Source organism: Protobothrops mucrosquamatus, unplaced genomic scaffold (genome assembly GCF_001527695.2).
Source record: "Protobothrops mucrosquamatus isolate PMUCROS unplaced genomic scaffold, P.Mucros_1.0 scaffold3539, whole genome shotgun sequence".
Classification (NCBI taxonomy): Eukaryota; Metazoa; Chordata; class Lepidosauria; order Squamata; family Viperidae; genus Protobothrops; species Protobothrops mucrosquamatus.
The window spans coordinates 33,647-52,828 of record NW_015389507.1 but is presented as its reverse complement, the minus strand read 5'-3'; the positions used below and the strand labels follow the sequence as shown (position 1 = coordinate 52,828).

The following is a 19,182-nucleotide window of genomic DNA, read 5'->3' as shown; positions in this document are numbered from 1 at the left end:
TTTTAAGAAGAGACTGGACAGCCATTTGTCCGAAATGGTATAGGGTTTCCTGCCTGAGCAGGGGGTTGGACTAGATGACCTCCAAGGTCCCTTTCAATTTTATCATTATTATTATTATTATTATTATTATTATTATTATTATAACCAGGACCTGGATCATTGAGAATCTCCATAGACAAGCTTCTTGGATAAGAAGTGAAACATTTGCAAAGAAAAAACACAAGGCAAAAAGCACCTTTGGAAGGGCACTGCCAAGTCTTTCCATTTCTGGGCATACAATAATCTCGCTTCAGTTATCCTGCAATAAGACAGGATTCCATAATTTTATTCCAACTGCTTGCCCGTCACTCCCAAAGGACTAAAAAGGCCTCTTGTCTCAATTGCATATTAATCTTTAATGTCTTCCAAATGAGGGTATGTATCGGAATCCAGAATTTTATAGCTTTCTTACACGTCCAACCAAAAGTGATAAAATGTCCCTTGTTGTTCCCATTCCCAGCCTAAATATGAAATGCCTTAGCACATTCTAGACAATTTCTCTGCTGACATATATCAACGGTATCCACTAAAGCTGTTTCTGGTAGCCCCTCATCTATGGAATGCTCTCAGCAATGCCATTTTACTCTCTTTATTTCTCACTTTATTTTATTTTACTAGGGGGAAAAAACATTTTTTAAATCCCCTCGGGCCTCTTCAACTCTTTTAAGAATTTCAAACTGGTTTAATTCTTACCATTGCTGGAGCATTCTTGGCTTGTTGTTACTCTGTTTTTATTCTTGGCTGGGAAAGTTTTTATGCTTCATTTGCGTTTGCTTTCATTTACAGCTGTGCTTTATTACGACTGCAAGCCAGCAAGGGAATTTAAATATTGGGTGGTGGATAAATACTGTGAATACATAAATGTGCAACCTCAGGCTGTAAACTGGCAATTGGATGGGAGGGGGGGAACAGGGAGGGGAGTGTTTGGAGCTGAAGCTGTTGTGACACTTTCCTTCCCAAGTTACACATACACACCCACTCTTTTTGCCCTCCAAACTGGTCCAACAAGTTTTCACGTTTGCTGGGAGCCTCTACTAAGCTTTATAAATGCATCATAAGCAGAAAACTTTCTTCAAAATTATTATTAGCTGCGGAGGGCAGGGGAGGAAATTTAACCTACCTGTGAAAAGGTTAAATTTCAAAACATATGTTTACTTCTAGCATAAATAAATACATAAACCCTTTGATAAAGGCAGACATGAGCACGGGCATCAGGAGATGAAATTTAGGAGTAAAACTTTGGCCTTGCAATAGATGTTCTTAAATTCCTATCATAATTATTAGCCCTCTTAAACTTAAAATAGCTTCCCAGGCAGGTTTGAACGTCTCAGTTGTGTTACTAATCCCTTGACACTTGTTGTCCTAAGATAACTTCAAATCTATATGCTATTTATTTTATTTTATGTTTGTCAAATGTAGAGACCACCCATCTCACACAAAGATACTGTCCTCCCGCTCAGGAGACTGTTAAAACTCTCCTTCTGTCTGTTTCTCTGTTTGTAACCTTCTATTGCAGGGGTGTCAAACTCAATTTCACTGAGGGCCGCATCAGCATTGCGGTTGCCCTGGGGGGGGCTGGGTGTGTGTGGCCAGAGTGGGTGCAGCCTAATGGGTGGGCGTGGATGGAGTAGGTGTGGCCTACTGGGTGGGCGTGCCCAGTTCTACATCATTCGCGTCAAGGGTGTTTATGGGGGGCCTGGACAGGAGTGGGACAGATCTGAGGGTCTCTGGCAGAAGGGGGTGGGACCGGGGCAAGTGCCAACGCATGGTCCACTGGGGCAAGTGCCAAGATGGCCACCACAAAATTGTACATTGGCTCCCGGCCGGCCTGGGCCAGGGCCAAGGCAGAGGGGGCCGTTCCCTCACTGTTTCCAGGATGGCTTCGCAGGCCACATGAAACCACTTCGTGGGCCGCATCTGGCCCCCGGGCCTTGTGTTTGACATGTCTGTTCTATTGGGTGAAACGGTGCACCGTAGGACAAGGAAATCCACCTGAAATGGGCTAATTTACAGAATGCATTCAATATCCAAGACCCAGGACTCTCACGGGGTTTAAATTTGGTGAAGATGTGGCTGCCTTGGACTAGAAGAACCTCCACAGTCCTTTTCATCTCTTGTTATTCTGTATTCTGCTTCAGTGCTGCCGCATTGTCATGCAGCCATAGTCACATGTTCGTTTCCAACATTCATTCCCTGACGGATTCCCACGAGGAAAGAGAGTCAGTGGGGAAGCCGGTAGGAAGTCGGAAGTCACTCCTATCGCCACTGCTTCTTTGCTGTCCTAGGAAATTCTGTTTCCCTCTTTAGGTAAAGAAATATGTCTGAAACAATGTTCCAACTGGGCATGGGTTGTCCGGTACCTCCCAAATATCCAAATGTTGGCATCTAATAGCTTTCTTTAATTTTTTTTCTCCCAACCCAGCCTAATAGATAAATTCAGGAAAACAAGCAGTACCCAAGGAGTCAGGGATTAAAAGCCAATATTTGAAGGCATCAAGCCGTTACCAAACAATTTTCTGTCTTGCTTTAATTCAAACAGGGCTTTCGTAATTACCCACAGAACTCTCCCTCGTTAATTAAAAAAAAATTGAGAGTTCTGACTCTTTGTTAGGAGAGTCAAAAATGTACTGGACATGATTTTGTGACAGAATTTTGTTTTTCAGAGGAAGACTCTTCTTATTGCATGAAGTCGCTGGACCTTTTTTTCTTTCAATTGCCACTTTTTCCTCCCTGTTGACTTTTAATTTTGGGAATTAGAAATGAAAGGAAAACACAGGAGGAAAGTTTGAGATGATAGTTATTGAACAGAAAGAAGGATGGAAGGCACAATGGTATGGATGTTGTTTTTTCTCAGTGTCTTTCTGGTTTCTCTCTCTCTTAATTTCCAACTTCGTTCTTGTTTGTTTGTTTTTTTATATTTTTATGATATGAAACATTTCTTATAAAAGGAAAAACGAAAACGTTCCTTGGCTTTTAGACTTCCGGTTTTGCCTCCCTCGTTCAGAGAGACAGGAAACACCCGTGCACAAGTGGCTCAAAGTCCATATTGAGTTCTGTTTATTTTGTGCTGATCACGGGCACGGGCATTGGAGAGAGAAAAAAAATCCAGAAAATAAAGAAATTAGCTGAAAGATCTACAGTATAACTTTACAAAAGTACCCCAGAAAGAATGAGGGCCTAACCATAAACGATGCTCCATTATTAAAAATGGCAATCTATCTAAGAATTGAAATTATTTTTCAAGCTGTTTTGTAGTGACCAAGATAAAAACAATCTATTATAATAGCAGGAGATTCCCAGTTGCAAAGACCATCAAGACGAAAGGATGGTGTAGACCAGGGGTCCCCAACCCCTGGTCTGTGGACCGGTATTGGGCCGCAGCATGCCAGCAACCGGTCCGCACAAACAAGCAAAGCCCCATCCGTGGGCTGCAGGCAGCACACAAAACCACGCACTCTCCAGTCCACGGAAAAAACCTTTCTCCACGGAACCGGTCCCTGGTGCCCAAAAGGTTAGGGACCTCTGGTGTAGACAACACAATTAATACCCCCTCTAATCCCCATCCTCTTGGGATGGGAAGCACATAGGGTTGCCAGGTGTCCACTATTTGAGCGGACAGTCCACTTTTTTCACATTATGTTCACTATTTTTTTTCACAAAATAGTGGACATTTTTTTTACTCAAAAGCTTTATGATGAAATGGTACGTAATCTAAAGCTGTACAGTCTACTTTTTTTACTACTTAACACCCCCCCCCCCCGCTTGTCCGCTATTTTTTGGAAGCAGACCTGGCAACCTAGAAGCACACAAAAATGGTAGTATAGAAGGAGACGGCCCCCGACTGATCTCAGAACGTAACCAGGAAGCCGGATCAATCTGGCCCCACCCACAGGAACATGGCCCTGCCTACTTTGCATCAGTCCCGCCCCCCCAAAACGGTGCAGCTTCCCAGCTACCATTCTAGATCTGCAAGAGCTCATTCAGAAGCAACAACTTGCATGATTTAGGTTTGTACATGGCAAAAAGGGAAAGGGAAAAAACACACACCTCCTTTGACTGAATAGCAATCAAATAAAACAGCAAGCCAAGCTTACATGGGCAACTTTTCAAAACTGACAAGTGGGACGATCGTTTGTTCCATGGTTTAGAGGGGGCAGCAGACCAGAGCTAGTAACAGTCTGATGCCTTCTCCATTGCAATGCAGGACTGTCCAAGTGCACAGAGAAGAGTCGAGTTTAATGGGCTGGGAGGAGCATCCATAGCCCTCCTGCATTCAAATAAAATCTCAGCAAGGGAAAGTAGGCAGCATTCCTGCATTGAAGCCCTCCAGATGTGCTGGACTGAGCTCTCATCCTTGTTAGTCCATGGCCACGTTGCTGCTATGTAAAAGTCCAAACAGCTGGCTTCACAGCTGCCTTGTGACAGCACCCCACCGGTTACCAGGATGCCCAAGGTGATCCTGCAGGTCAGCGAAAGGAGAAAGGAGAAAAAGGCAGGTAACTCTGTCTGAGTTCCATGGAGTGAGAAACTCTTTAGTTCCATTATTCATTGTGTTCAGCTTGGAGAAAACGAGGAGTAAAATGCTTTAAATAAAACACACCAACTTGTCAAGAGCATGTCGGTTGCCGAGAAGACAACCATAAAAGCCTACCCTGGTTTTCTAAACTGCTGGAAAATTAGAACACGGCTTTCCTGGAACATTTTTGTGATAAAGACATTCTCTCGTCCTTCCCTTCCTTTCTTTCCCCTCCCAACCCCTTCTTAATTTGCAAGTGATCAAGAAGCAGTGAGAAGAGCAAGCCAAGGTCCTTAAAAGCACTTGGAGGGCACTTCACAAAAGTAACATTAATCAAGGGAGGGAGGGGGGAGAGACTTTCAAAAATGCACCCATTCACAGCACCCCAGGGCATCCTGACAATTAAGCAACACTAGTTAGTTTGTTCGGTTAGGAGGACTGGAGAGCAGAGAGGAAGGTTTACAGAATAAACATTGCTCTTAAAAGTTGTGGAATTGATCAACCTTGGAGTGACAAAGGGGGCTTCTCCGCAACATTATTTGTGCAAGATTTGTGCAGGATCCAGAGAGACAGGGCCCCTTTTCACGCGTGCCTGGCTGAGGAATTCTGGGAATTGAAGTCCACAAGTCATAAAAGGGCCAAGTTTGAAGACCCCTGATCTACATGAACCAAACGGATGGTGATTTTGTCTTGGATAGTTCAGAAGAATGGTGGGTGGGCTTCAACAACCCCAAGCTGAGATGGAGGACGGGGGCCTGTCTGCCGGCGAGTGAAAAGCTGAGATTTCCTCCTCCTTGCACTCTGCACGGGAAATCTCTCAAAACCACGTCAACGTTTCCGTTGAAAGTGACATTCAAATTACACTTTTGAAAGACACACTCTCGTTAGGAAGACAAGTCCCACAACGACATCCGCCAGTCTGAATGGCGAAAGGAAGAGCTGTTCAAAGCCCGAACGCACAAAAAAACGGGCTCCCTTAACAAGTGACAGAGAGATGGGATTGCTTCATAATGAGGGGCTGGTCCTCTTTTGAGTGAATACAAGTCCGAGGCTACCGATATCAGGGGAAAGATTCTCGACTATCGAGATGGGTTCAAAAAACATGTAGCGCTCCATGCAAAATTCACTGCAGTATGCTAATTCATGAGTTGAATATTCATCATGGCAAGAAAGGGGCATCTTGAATATTAAACTAACTCTGGTTATGGCAGGAATCTTAAATGTTTTATCAAAAGGGACGGGAAGAAGGCAACTCGGACACCTTCTTCCATTTAGCCTGTACAAGCCCAGGATGCCCTCTGTTGTAAAATAAAAAAGAAGATAAAATATGGCCCTTATCACTCACCGAAGGTTCTTTGCTCCAAGCTGAGAATGCTATTCATTTTAAGTCAATAGTAAAAGAACAAGCAATCAAGAAATTTGCTGGAAATCATCACGGGGTAGAGTAGCAATGAAGGCCTTGGGCAAAAAATTAGATGCCAGGATGTGTCAGGCCCAAAAAACCCAGATCCACAATTTGAAGGTTCGATTTAACTGATTTTGGGCTAAAACCTATGCATAGGAATCTTCTCAATTAACGGTCAGCTCCTGGTTACTTTTAGAAAGTACTTTTAAAAGCCAACCCAATGCTAGGCTGCATTAACAGAGGGATAGAATCAAGATCAGGTGAACTGTTAGTACCGCTTTACAATGCCTTGGTAAGGCCACACTTGGAATACGGCATCCAGTTTTGGTCACCACGATGTAAAAAGATGTTGGGACTCTGGAAAGAGTGCAGAGAAGAGCAACAAAGATGATTAGGGGACTGGAGGCCAAAACATATAAGGAACGGTTGCTGGAATTGGGAATGTCTAGTTTAATGAAGAGAAGGACGAGGGGGGACATGACAGCAGTGTTCCAGTATCTCAAGGGCTGCCACAAAGAAGAAGGAGTCAAGCTATTTTCCAAGGCAGGACAAGAAGCAACGGATGGAAACTAATCAAGGAGAGAAGCAACCTAGAACTAAGGAGAAACTTCCTGACAGTTAGAACAATCAATCAGTGGAACAACCTGCCTCCAGAAGCTGTAAATGCTCCAACACTGGAAGTTTTTAAGAAGAGACTGGACAGCCATTTGTCTGAAATGGTATAGGGTTTCCTGCCTGAGCAGGGGGTTGGACTAGAAGACCTCCAATGTCCCTTCCAACTTTATTATTATTATCAGATAAGATTCAATGGCAACCAAGGTGGGTTGGGTTTAGTTCCTTTGTGGCTACATAACGATCTAGGCTGATGCCTCTTTTCACTCCTCCCCCTGGTTCTGCCAGGCAGAGCCCCAGAATATTTACAAGGATCAGAACAATGCAAGTCATGATATTCCCTGTTGACACTCCAGGGAAGGAAAAACTGGACTCTGAAGCACAACGGGAAGTGTCTTGGCGGTTTTGCAACTTGTTAGAAAAGACTCAAGAATATCATGCCCAGCCAAGAATACAAAACAGATGTAGGAGAAAATAATCATATTTTTCGGTACAGGTCGTCCTCCATTAACAACCAGAACTTCCGTTGCTAATCAGAGCAGTTGTTAAGTGAGTTACGCAGCAAATCTGGCTTTCCCTATTGAGTGTGCTTGCTGGAAGTAGAAAAATTACAATTGGGGCCCAGGACACTGCAACTGCTGTAAATACATACCAGTTACCAAGGGCCTGAATTCTCATCACTGGATGCTGCCATGGTCGTAAGTGCAAAGACCGATCATTAGTCACTTTTTTCAGCGCCCTTGTAGCTTTGAAGGTCACTGAATGAATGATGATTAAGTCAAGGACTACCCGTATTCTGGGGAGATGATCCCCCCCTCCAATTTAAATGATAGTAATTATTTCACGGTACACACAGACATTTCTTGCAAAATTGTGTTGTCGTGTACTTCCCTTTTTTTCCTTCTTTGGGCTACATAAGCGTGCATCTCCCTTGGTTATATACCAGTGATGGCGAACCTTTTAGAGACAGAGTGCCCCAAAACCACCCCCCACCCCTGTCCCCGCTCCACCGTGCCCACTGGACCACCCACCATCTCCACGGCCCGCCACAGATCACCCAGGCAGCCCAGCAGCGCCATGGTAGCCATGCCCTCCACCCGTGCCCTGCAGCATCATCTGCGCGCGATGGAGTGCAAGGCCGGAGTCTTGTCCCCACTGCCCGGCTACCATGTCCTTGGCTGCACAGCATTGTGTGTGCTGTGCCAGGGGGGCGACTCTCCTCCGGAGGGCTGCTGGTGAGGAGGGGGCCGTGGGAGGAGGGGGGGCTGGGGCGATGGTGCGGGTGCCCACAGAGAGGGCTCCGAGTGCCGCCTCTGGCACGCGTGCCATAGGTTCGCCACCACTGTTATATACTGTACATTTCCATGGCATCTGTCCTTCAGCCTCACCAATCTTTGTTCTCCACTGAATACCGCAACAACATTGTTAGCTGGAGTCATCAAAGTTTCCTGGTCAGTAACAGGCAGACAGAACTCTAACATTTAACCTGTTCGGATATTATATTCAGATGCAAAAAGAATGACCCTCTTAGGATGGCAAGGCTCAACCCAGCGAGCCACTGTGAGACAAATCACATTTTCATGTAGCATCTCCTACATGGGTTTCAATGCTTCTTTAATCTCCTTTGTCATTTTGAATTTCTAAGGCTTAGCCATTCTTCAAATTACCGAATTAGCTTAAAGTCCCAGTGTCAGGTTTATTGTCTTCAAAAACCAGCTGGTACAGCTAAAGCATTTATAAACAGAACTGATTTGTCAGTCTTTGTTTCATGGTTATCTTTTAAGAAGAAAAACCCCTCAGGATATTTACTAAATAGCACAACCAATTTATACCCGTTTGTGATCTCAAACAAATTTTACCTGTGCCCCAAAAGGGGAAGGGGCTATCATTCAGAGCACCCACTTCAAGCCTGGGATCTCCTTGTAGGGATGGAAAAATTGAAGTCCTGGGAAAATGCTTCCATATAGGACAATCCCAGACTACATGAACAATAGCCTCTTTCATTGGCTGGGTCTACAGCGCATGATATGCTAAGCCATAATGTGCTTTGCTTAGGTTTAGCTTCTCATGTTTTGTTAATCCAGTCAATGTGGTTAAAAATCATGGCTGATCCTGCAAGCTATTTTTTTTAAGCTGATAGGTATAAAAAATTCAGAAATGGTCTCTAGCCTCCAGTCGTACTTGCAAGGATTGTTTAGATGGTTTTTTAAAGGAATGCTCATCGCTCAATAAATGAGATGCTTCAAGAAATAAATATATGAAGTTTAACAATGCTGAAAGAAAGCCTAGAGATTTTTTTTTAAAAAAGTAGCTGTCATTCACCATTTGTCATTAACAAACTGCCCCTATATCATATATCCTGCAGTAGTCATATTTGATTTGTTCATTTTATCCTCCGCCCACCCGCCCACACAGCTAAGGCTGACTCTGAATCTTTGTTAGGAAGTTGAAGCTAGGTCAACAAACAAGAGAGAAAGAATAAAATTTCATACGCATCCCCAAATCCTTGCAAGCCTCACCCACCGCTAGCCTCCCTGATTTAAGCTAAAATTCCTTTTCCCAAAAAAGAGCTTGGAAAATAAACTCAATAAACTGTAGTTCCCCCATGATCCCGGTCATCCAAAGATGTGGGGGTCAGTTGCCTCAATCCCCTCATGCTGCTAGAGTAGCCATCCAACTGGTTTTAAAATGAGAGAAAGCTAGACTCTCAAATGAGGTCACACAACCGAAAAACAAAAGGAATATTTGAGCAGTGAGGAGATTTTAGTCACCCAAAACCTGTTATGCAACTGCATGGCCTGGAGTCACCTTGAGCCACTGCTCCTGCAGAAGAGAATCTCTAACAAAATGCAAATTGCTTGATGGTGGCTAGTTTGGCCTCTTTTTCAGGGTTCCTTTTGTGTCAAGTCGAGTTCAGTCCAAGCATAGCCACAGCTGAAGACCCAGGCATGTGATCATGCCTGCAGAGACAAAATCATCTGATTCTCAGCATCATCTAAAACCCAATGCTTTTCCAACAGAAACGGGCCATCAGTTCCAACATCCATTGCCAATCATGGAATTAGAATGTAACAGCAACAGAAGGGCAACCAGAGACTGGGGGTGGCGTCAAGAGAGGAATCATCCTAGAATCATTATGTTCCCACAAATGTTCAACCTCTCTCGAATTCTGTTAACGCTTATCTAGCGCCAATTTAGTGCTGACCATTAGTTGACTAGATTCTTGTGTTTAGGCAGGAGCAATAAATCAGCTTAACTGGAACTTAACATGTGGCCCTGGTTCTTGACACCTGACAGTGTAGAAATAAACAATAGTTGCTATTTCTGTCTTTGCTGCCTATGCAGCCAAACATGTGTCAAGAATCAGTGTCTCCTGGAGCTCAGCAATTCTCAAAGTTAGCAGGAGGTACGTGCTATAATATTTCTCTTGGAATTATTGTTTAAACAAGAACAGGAATTATGCCCCCCAAAGCAGAACCCTGGCAAAGGACTGCAAATTCTCTCCCTCTCTACATCTATATATTCAATGTTTCTGACTCTCCCATTGGGCAGATATACTTCTGAACAATCCCAGATAGCCTAACCATAAAACAAAGAAGAGTCAAAGCTGCATCAGGTAGCAAAGTTGGGGGGAAATTTATATTATATACTAGTCTTCCCCAATTGTTTACCATCCGGGATGTATTGAACTACAGGTCCCAAAATTCCTAGCCAACAAAGGCATAGGATTCAAAAGCATGGGGATTAGAGGCAGGAGAAACATTCATATACTTTGCATTTTCATATAAATTGTCTCAAACTTAACACTGAGCTAGTCTGTAGACCACAGGACAATTATTCTCCCAGTGATGGATTCACTGTAGAACATTAAAGCACACACACATATCCCTTAGGAAGAATTGTGTAGCCAGATGCATAAATCATGGGAAATCATTTATAAAACATTATCTGTTAGGAGAAACAGTATCTGTTAGAAAAAACAGTATCTATTAGGAGAAATGCACCAAAAAGGACAAATGTAGTGTGGATTTTTTTAAAACCCCAAATTTTCAAAAGGATGCAGAACTGTGTTTTAGGCTGATTCTGACATCCCTATTAAAGGCCTGTCATTGGGATAGTCCTAACAGCAATAATCCTGCTGCAGTTATATAGATGACAAAAACTCCATTAAGACATAATCTCTAGTTGGAAAAATTTCTTCCTTTGACAAAATTTTAGTCTGTAAAGTTTTCCAGGTAGAGATTTGTCTTAATGGGGTTTTGTCATCTATATATGTCATCCATATATTTGAGCAAGAGGGAAATAAGGAGGAGAGAGGGCATCAACAGGGCTTCACCTATTGAATTTGGGTCTCAGATGTTGCACCCCTGAAAAAAAAAATTGGCAGCGAAGAGTTTCCAGTTCTCCAGCTGTTTCCTCTGACATCGATTCCTACCCTTTTCCTCTGCCTCCGATACTTTTATCTAGGTCATGCTATGGCTTTTACAATAATTTACTTTCATTTTTCATTTGATCTTTAGTGCTAAATTCTTAACAGTAACCTGCCTTCGGTTCTTCACCTGTTGCTTCATTTGAGGAACCACCAGAAATGGAACCAGGGCAGGAAGAGGTAGGAAAGGAACCAGCAATTGTCACATTGTGAGTCTCCAGCCTTACCCTTCCTTTTTTTTTTTTTTAACTTCCATTAAAAAGAGTGAAATGAACCATCTCAGACCTGAAAGACTATCATTTCCTTCTTAGCTCCACTCATGGAAAAACCAAGACTGAGATGGTGGATTGTTTTGAAAACCGTAGAAGAAAACGCAGGATTGGGTCCGAGAAAACCTTTTCCCAGTCTAGCCCGGTCCTTCAAAACAGGTTATCCTTTTCTTCTGCACCAGCTTCTAATACTGGAAATAAGACCCACAGAGAGGGGGGGGGGAAACTGATCACTGTCAACTACAAGCAAGGCCAAGAAATCAAAGAATTACCCAACTGCATCAGGTCAAAAATCAAGTAACTGGAATGAAGAGGGTTAAGAAGGATGCCAGAGGTTAGGGCAAGTGTGTCCATGTGTTAAGAGGTCAAGATCTGCAAGATGGTAGAGCTGGCATCATGATCAAAGGCCCATCTCTTGGTCTTGTGAACGGCAACCTTTCAACTGCAACTCTGAGCTTGGCATCTTGAAGATTTTTGGACTTTCTCCCTCCGACACCCCACCCAACACCACTGAGTGAAGGTCAAAGAATAATCCATGGAAAGAAATTTTCAAGACTGATCTATGTATGTATTTATTAATGTTTTATGCTGCCCATCTTCACCTTGAGGCATCTCTGGGTGGCTTACAATCAATAACATATCAGTATAAAACTTTAGAACATTAAAACAATAATTAGTAACACTAGAACCAGTTCAAAGTTGATGAAGATGAGGAGGAAGGGGCCAAGAAGCACAAGGAGAGGAGGTGGAATCTTATTAAACCATTACTCCCTTCCAGAATGACATGCTCCCATTGGGGGTCTCAGGCCAACTGGCAAAGCCAGGTCTCCAGGCCCCTTTGGAAGACCAAAAGGATGGATATGGACCTCATCTGGGGCTGGGGGAGGACAATGTTCCAGAGGGAGGGAACCGCAGCAGGAAAGGCTCTTTCTCCTGGAACCTACCATCTAGAATTCCTTAACCAACAATTAAGATGGTACAAAAAATAATCCCTAATTTAAGCTTAAGATATTCACAGACCACCTGTTCCCACATCCTCTGCCCCATATTCACATCGCTAGTTTGTCAGCAGGATATTTTTGGAGATTCCAGCACAATGTTGACCCCAGTGACTAGTTCCTTTTTCTTTCTGATGAGATCTAGATGGAATAAACTATCAGGGAAGGAAGCCCTCTCTTTACTGGAATTCGGCTGAAAGTTCTGAATACCATTTGTTTCTCAGAGCCTTTGAAGACCTCTATTTCAACCTCTGCTTTCTATCGATTATGTTTTAATGGGGCGTTTAGTTGGGTGGTTAATGGATGCTTTTACACTGTATATGCGGTAAGCCACGCAGAACCATTAACACCGTGCACATTTTTAAAATAAATAAGTAAAGAACACACTGGGTGGTTTGCTGTCTGAGACTTCAAGAGACCACAATGCAAAATAAAAGCAAGACTTTTTTTCTAATTCCTGATGCCACGACAGAATTATTGGCCCCCATTGATTGAAGAGATTCTCAAGTCTCTTAACGAATTCAAGTCAGTCTCAGTGGAAGATGCTAATTGTTCTTTGCCATTCAAGGGAAGGATGTCAAAAACAGGTACCTGCTTGGAATTTCACAGCCACGGGATTATCTATAGTTCAAATTCTTAAACCAGTAAGCCCAGATTGTGGAATTTCTGCAACACTGGTCATGATACTTGGTCATCCAACTATGGTTGCACGAGTTACAGAATCTCTGGGTTTTGACTGACTTTTGCTCATGCTGCTTGCTCAAAATGTCAGATCCAGAAATATTACCTCGACATTTTCAAGTTTATTTAAAACCTTTAGCTCTAAAGACTCTCTTTTTTTTATAGGCTCCGAGATTCATAATGAATTCCACCCTCAGCACCAATTTCTCCACTGCCCTGTGAAAATCACAGAATACAAAGCTCAGCTTGCCAGCTTCCATAAGGGCTGTTAAGATTTTCTCTTTTTTAATCCCGAGAGCTCTAGAATCACTGTGCTAAAATAACACGGTGCTAATGTGATTCTAATTGCATAGGTATGTTTGAGAAATTTTTAATCATTCTCTTTGATTCCAGTCACCCTGGCTGGGTTTCTGCATACACAGAAACAGACACAGTAGCTAGACCGAATGCATCTAGACCTCAGAAATAGACTTGTTATAAATATGAATTAATCCATCACATTCCTAGAGCAATTCCCTGGGAGGGCAAAAGACAAACCCTTCTAGCTGAATCACAAGGAACTCATCCTTAGGCTGAAGTGTTCAAAGGCTGAGGAAAGGAAGCAAATCAGCTTGCCTTGCTAAAAGGATGTTTATCCACCTCAAACAAGAGAGAGAAACAGGGACCATCTGAAAGCAAGAACTGCTGATTAGATTATAAAAAAAATCCTCAACTGGAAACCTCCAAAACGACAAAAATCTTCTCTGCAGGACAAAGCAGGACTTCAAATCAAAGTAAACGGATTGTGATGGGCCTTCGATTTTAGCCTTCTTCAACGTGGTGGCTACAATTCAAATCAAACCTAGTTGCGTCCTTCCCTAAACCTCAGGATCTCCTGCACTACAATTCTTAGAATTCGCCATCGCTTGAAAAGCACCAAGATAGGGAAGAATGACAAAAATCCCCCAATACAGCCAGCCCTAGAACAGTTCCTTTAGTGCAGGGGTGTCAAACTGCCGGCCCACGGGCTGGACGCGTCACGTGGAAGCCGCGCCGACCTCATTGCCAGCAATGGCAAAACTGTCTCGATACGTCGCGTGACGTCACGTGATGTCATGAGTTTGACATGTCTGCTTTAGTGAATTCATTCAAAGTTACAACGGCACTGAAAAAAAGAGACTTAGGACCGTTTTTCACACTTACGAATCTTGCAGCATCCTCAATGGTCACATGGTCAAAATTCGGGCGCTTGGCAACTGACTCATATTTATGACGGTCACAGTGTCCCTGGGTCACGTGATCACCTTTTGCGACCTTCTGACAAGCAAAGTCAAGTGGGGAAGCCAGAATCACTTAACAACCAGGTTACTGACTGAACAACTGCACTGATTCATTTAAAGCTGTGGGGAAAAATGTTGTAAAATGGGGTAGAATGACCAATTCACAACTGTCTCACTTAGCAACTGAAATTTTGGGCTCAGTTACAGTTGTAAGTCAACTTATAATGAGTTCTACTGACTTAATCTGGAGATTTCCTTCCAATTCTGCATTATCGAGCTTTGAGGCTACAAAAATAGGTGAAGGGACGTCTGCCATGCATAATTTTCTTTAAAGTCTCTCTCCTTTCCTGTTTTAAATATTGTAAACACCTTGAATTCTATTTCTGGGGCTGCTATTGCACGTTATCCATCCCGAAAAAGTGAACTTTGTATTCATAAACATCCGTATGTTCTTTGCATGTTTGAAAGTGATTTTTGTGAGCTAGCTAGGCTAAAAAGTATATTTATCTGGAGAGTGACAAGTAAGACAACTGAAAGCAGTTTACATCTGCAGTGAGATTTGTTTAGACAAGATGAGATACTTTTCAATTCATCCTGCCAGAGACAGAGAAAATTGCCTAGGTGGCTGGTTGGCTAAAGATCTAATTCCTCATACAAATATGTGTGTGTGTTTGTGTGTGTTAAAGCTAGATGTTTTCCCTGTCCAATCATTTCCAACTCTATGGGCTGGTGCTCATCTCTGTTTCTTAGCCAAGGAAGCCAGCATTATCTGAAGACATTTTCCGTAGTCATGTGGCAAGTATTATATGCCAAGGTGCGCGGAGCGTTGTTACCTTCCCACCAAAGTGATAGCTATTTAACTACTCGCAATTGCATGCTTTTGAACTGGTGGACAGGAGCTGAGGCAGGAACAGGAGCTCATCCCATCACACTGCGCTCGGGTCTCAAACCTAGGCTGACAGCTTTGCAGCTGACCAGCTCAGCATCTATAACTGCTAACGCCATCACGCCCCTCGCCTATATGCTGCATGACTTTTAATTTCCCAATTAATCATGTATCTTCCATTAAATCAAACATGAGCAGAATATTTAGAATGACACTGTAGAATATCAGCAGAATAGCCCGTTGGTACCACAAATATGCAACAGGCACATGTGCTGTAGTCAGAAAGATCAACATCACTCTTTTATGGGCACACGTCTGCTGTGTGAAATGAAAATCCAGCATTGTGCATAATGCTTCTTAATGCTGCAGATGACGTTCCTGTTAGTTTAAAACCCCATTGTGAATGTTGCAGGAAGTGCATTTTGCTACTTAAGGGTTAGGACGCTGAATAGAAATGCTTTGAATTTCCAAATCCCTGGCTGAAATGGGGGAAAAAAAATCAGACTGAAGCAGCTCAGCTTTGATCTGGTTCCCTTGACAGTGTTAGCCAGTTTGGCAAAGATGAAAGAACCACAGCTATTTATTTGTCTTTAGGATTTCTCCTTTTTGGTCTTCTAGAAACTCTTGTAGAGTGGCACGTCTCCTTCTAGGTCATTTTCTGTAACTTAGTCAACTGCAAAATTTGCCTTCCAAATTCTAAATCCATCTATCTCAATTTGGTATTCCTCAACTGTGCTGGAATTGCCAAATCCCCAGAGTTTGTGCTGAAATTGATGGCATTTGCAATCCCAGCATAAAGTCAGACTGGGTTTCTTCTAAAGATCTGTAAGTACAAACCTTAAACTTGGTTATTTTTTGCTCTTATGTTTTAAATGTAAAAAAAATGCTCTTTAATTTTCATTTTTACTGCATGGAATCAAATATTATTATTATTTTTAGAATTTGGACCATTTTTTTTAGAATTTGGACCATTTTTTTTAGAATTTGGACCATTCAGTGCAATTTGAACCCATTAATACACTCCCGAAGAAATCTTCAAGGTAATTTGGACTGTTAACAAATTCCCAATGGAATTCTCAATGGAATTTGGACCACTGGTAACAAATCACCAGTGTAATTCTCAATGGAATTTGGATCATTGACAAATTCCTCATGAAGTTCTCAATGGAAAAGTTCTATAAATCTTGCCACTAATAAGTTAATGGTGCTGGGTTGGGATAGTAGGTCTGATTGGGCTGGAAAAGTGAGAAAGTATCCTTCCTTGACAATTGAACAAAGCAAGGGAAAGAAGGATCTATATATTCTATTTCTTTTTTTGCCTCCTACAGACAAAGATGCAAAACTGGATCTGGTGGACCACCCTCCAGATTCCTTACCACACAGGCCAGCACCTCTGAACATGTGCCTATGTACTTTCCTCTTATTGTCAAAGAAACTGTACCTAAAATTAAAAAGGGCAATTAAGGCCGATGATAGCTTGCGCATAAGCATAAACAGCTCTTAGGGGAGCAGGTGCAACATCAAAAATTAATATGCTGGAAAAGAGTCTATAGAAATTCTGCACATTTCAGACTAAGGCTGTGGCTGTCAGCCCTGACAGCCATAAATCAAACCTCCCTCAAAGCATAAAAACCAGTTTGTCAACAGCCACTAGATCCGAAATGGCATCAGTTGTCTATTCTCCTCAAGGCAGGCTGCTCAAAACATTTATTACCTGGTGCAGCTGAAATCTGACTTGCAAACACCCTCAAGTAGCTGAGAGGGGGGGAAAGGGGGGGGAGAAAAGCAGGTTGTTCCACTGAAGGTGCAGCAGACTTCAACCCATTGAAAACAAAGTTGTTCCTTAATGAATGATTCTTCCTAGGACAGGTTGGCTCCAGTTCCTCCCACAAAGTAGACACCCCGTCTCCTCGTTTACATCGGCTCTCTTATTTACAAAATGCAGGACCTCGGGAGAAGGCGGGGCTCCCGAATCCTGACCATCATATAACTCTAGGATCAGTGATGGGATTCAGCCAGTTCGCACCACTTCGGCAGAACCGGCAGCAACTTTTTTGTTGCCCGGGCCCAGAATGGACTTCCGGAAGCGGCATCCACACAGAGAACCAGTTGTTCACGTATTTGAATCCCACCACTGTCTAGGATACAACACATGCAAATATTGTTGAATGCAAATGTATCTGTTAAAAAGAGCAACCGGTCGCTAGAATAAGATGCATAACCAACCACCCAGAGGTTCCAGATGACTTACCAACCCCCAAACATTGCATCGTTAAAACTCAGCAACAAAAGTAGTGCAATTTCAGGATATATCTCAAATTTGAGGAAGATGGGCTTTAAAGGTGGGAACGTCAGGCGAGCCTGTCCCACCAGGCTTTTCCTTCCATTACCATCAAAATCTGGCACAAAATAAACCCCAAAACACCATGATGCCTCTTTCCCACAGTCACTGCGTCACCCAATGGTTTCATGCAGCCCTCCAGAAGTTTGGAAGGCTGAGTCACCTCTGGCAGCCATTTAGCAGCTCCCCTCTCTTGGAGTAAATGTTAAGAAAGACTTCAGGCTCAAGATACAGCTGTTGTCAAACTATTCCAGCTGTGCAGGACAGATAGGAAGATATAAAAGGTGCTATACAGGTGGACATACACTACTATCTTCTGGAAATGACTTACACCAAATGTATCTTCTTGAAGAATGGCTCTACAGTTTTGGAAGAAAGAACAAGATGCAGCTGCTTTAAAGAGTCACCAAGAGCTGGTGAGTTCTGAAGCATCTTCGTCCCTTGGAATCCAAAGCACTACATTTATCCCAAAACTAAAGTCCTGATTTTGTCAATCACCATTCACCCTGTATCCTGGTTAGTCTGGGACACAATTTCAGGATTATTAACAATCTCCCCCACCCCACCCCCAAACAAAGTCCCTCTTTTGAATAAGAATGTTGATTCAAGCCCAAGTAAAAGACAGAGAGGATGAAAGAAGTTTTATTATGATGCTTCAATCCAAATAATGCCCACTCTCCTGTTCACGCAATCTGCCACTTTCAAAATCGAGGCTGGATTATATCTAAATTCCACCTTGTTACCCAAAAAATACGATCTGGACTTTTCATATGGCACCCGTCCCTGCTTCGCCTGCCCACCACCTCTACTTACCTTCAGTTTCTCAAACCGGTCACTCAGGGACGCCACTTGGTGATCCCGATGCCGCCCCACCAGTTTGCATAAGGCACAGATGAGCTGGTCATCAGCCACACAGTACATGTTCACTTTCTCATTCTCGTGCTCAAGGCACATCAGCCCCCGGAAGTGAGTGTCCGGCACAGGCTCCACCAACCGGTGGCTGGTGAATGGCTTCTTATTGGGGTGGGTGGCCCGCAGGCAGCGGTCACAGTAGGACACCTCGCAAGTAATGCAGGTCTTGACGGCGTCGCGGGGAGGGTCCTGCTCGCAGAACTGGCAAGCTATCCGGTCCACCACTGTCGACATGGTCGGGCTGTGGCGATAGGTTCTCTCACGGTAGTTCTCACTGGGGGAACTGGGCCCACTCAGAGAGGCCTTTTGGAATCGGTCGATGATATTCTGCAAGGTCACATTGCGCTTAAGGCCTTCTAGGCCCCGATGGTTAAGGGAGATGACATGTCGGCAAGTGGGGCACTGGAAGGCAGCGATGGGCTCAAGGTTCTCGCCAGAGGAGCAGCTGGAGACCAAGATGCGGTGGGCACAGCTAAAGCAGAGGCTGTGAGCGCACGGCAGAAGGAGGGGGTCCTCGAACAACTCTAAGCAAATTGGACAAGTCAATTCCGACTCCAGTGTTTCCATCTTTAGTTAAAACAATCTGGCTTCAGTGTTAAAAACGAGGGAGGCAGGTCAGTCATCTGCAAAAGAAAATGGGAGTACGGAGAGAAAGGGACATGTTTAAAGCCAGGCATTTCCCACCCGGTCTCCAGAGAAGGGTAATCCAAAGCAGCATCTGGAGTTCTGCAGCTTCCCTGATATAATCAAATAAGACTACTTCCAGAGTATCTTAAAATCTGGCCTTCTCTACCACCAGGCCTAAGATTCCAAGTCTGATATGAGTTTATGGAGG

General features: G+C 43.4%; 1 protein-coding gene across 1 annotated transcript in view; it reads right to left on the bottom strand.

Annotated features, from left to right (window-relative positions):
- LOC107297811 (probable E3 ubiquitin-protein ligase MID2) overlaps positions 1 to 18,941 on the bottom strand; it is a gene marked incomplete at its 3' end in the record, with an annotated part of 59,144 nt that extends 40,203 nt beyond the window's left edge. The window contains exon 1 of the mRNA XM_015827174.1: positions 18,249 to 18,941. Coding sequence (XP_015682660.1) covers positions 18,249 to 18,914 — 666 coding nt within the window. The remainder of the gene's footprint in view (positions 1 to 18,248) is intronic.
- Between the last annotated feature and the right edge of the window lie 241 nt (positions 18,942 to 19,182).